The sequence below is a fragment of the Spinacia oleracea genome, chromosome 5 (assembly GCF_020520425.1).
Source record: "Spinacia oleracea cultivar Varoflay chromosome 5, BTI_SOV_V1, whole genome shotgun sequence".
NCBI lineage: Eukaryota > Viridiplantae > Streptophyta > Magnoliopsida > Caryophyllales > Amaranthaceae > Spinacia > Spinacia oleracea.
The window spans coordinates 17557457-17558333 of NC_079491.1; the positions used below are offsets into that span (position 1 = coordinate 17557457).

The following is an 877-nucleotide window of genomic DNA, read 5'->3' on the forward strand; positions in this document are numbered from 1 at the left end:
CGAATATCCATAGATGGAGTATCTAATGCCATTAAATACTTGATCCGTTTACGTACTATTTGTGTGACCCTACGGGTTCAGTCAAGAGTAAGCTGTGGATTAATATCATTAATTCCACTTGAACTGAAGCGGCCTCTAGCTAGGCATTCAGTTCACTTGATCTCACTGAATTATTAACTTGTTAATTAATACTGAACCGCATTTATTAGACTTAACATAGAATGCATACTTGGACCAAGGGCATTATTTCCTTCAAAGGAAACTTCACCCTTCTTTGTGTTGTTGTTCCTCTGATGTGTGTCAGCTTGTAGTTAGTTCCCAGCTTTGCGCATTCCACCTCAGGAACATCAGCAGCCATCTCAGGAACTTTTACTTGTAGACACAACAGAAACATAATCAGGAAGTTTGTTATTTGTCATCAACCAAAATTAGGGTCAACATGGTGCATGGCAGATTGCAGACAGGGTCTAGATTGAAGAAAATGGGGGTGTGTGACAACTCAGTGTGTCTGATCTGTGACAGTCATGAGGAATCTCATCCTCACCTTTTCTTTGAATGTTGTTATAGTAGGGCCTGTTTAATGGAGATTAAGAAATGGCCTGGAATCCCTGTGCATATTGTGCATTATATGGGACTGATAAGATGGATTCAGTGGAAGAGCAAGGGTAGCAAATTTCAGAAAAATGTCTATTACACTGCTGTAAATGCTGTGGTGTATGCTATATGGAGAGTGAGAAATGATGCTCTGTGGAACAACAAAGTCCCCACTGTGCTGCACACTTACAAGTGGGTGAAACAAAGTGTTACAGATAGGATCAATTGTATAGGTATACCAGATAGAGATGATGTACAACAATGGTGGCAGGAGAGATCTTAG

At 40.3% G+C, this 877-nt stretch overlaps 1 protein-coding gene across 1 annotated transcript; it reads left to right on the forward strand.

Moving 5' to 3' along the window:
* Positions 1-439: 439 nt before the first annotated feature.
* On the forward strand, positions 440-877 carry LOC110787258 (uncharacterized). Its single transcript, XM_021991847.1, has one exon. The coding sequence runs from the start codon at positions 440-442 to the stop codon at positions 875-877; it is 438 nt and encodes a 145-aa protein (XP_021847539.1).

What these genes read in the sequence shown, in the direction of transcription:
- LOC110787258 (XM_021991847.1), top strand. Translation starts at nt 440, where the DNA reads ATGGTGCATGGCAGATTGCAGACAGGGTCTAGATTGAAGAAAATGGGG.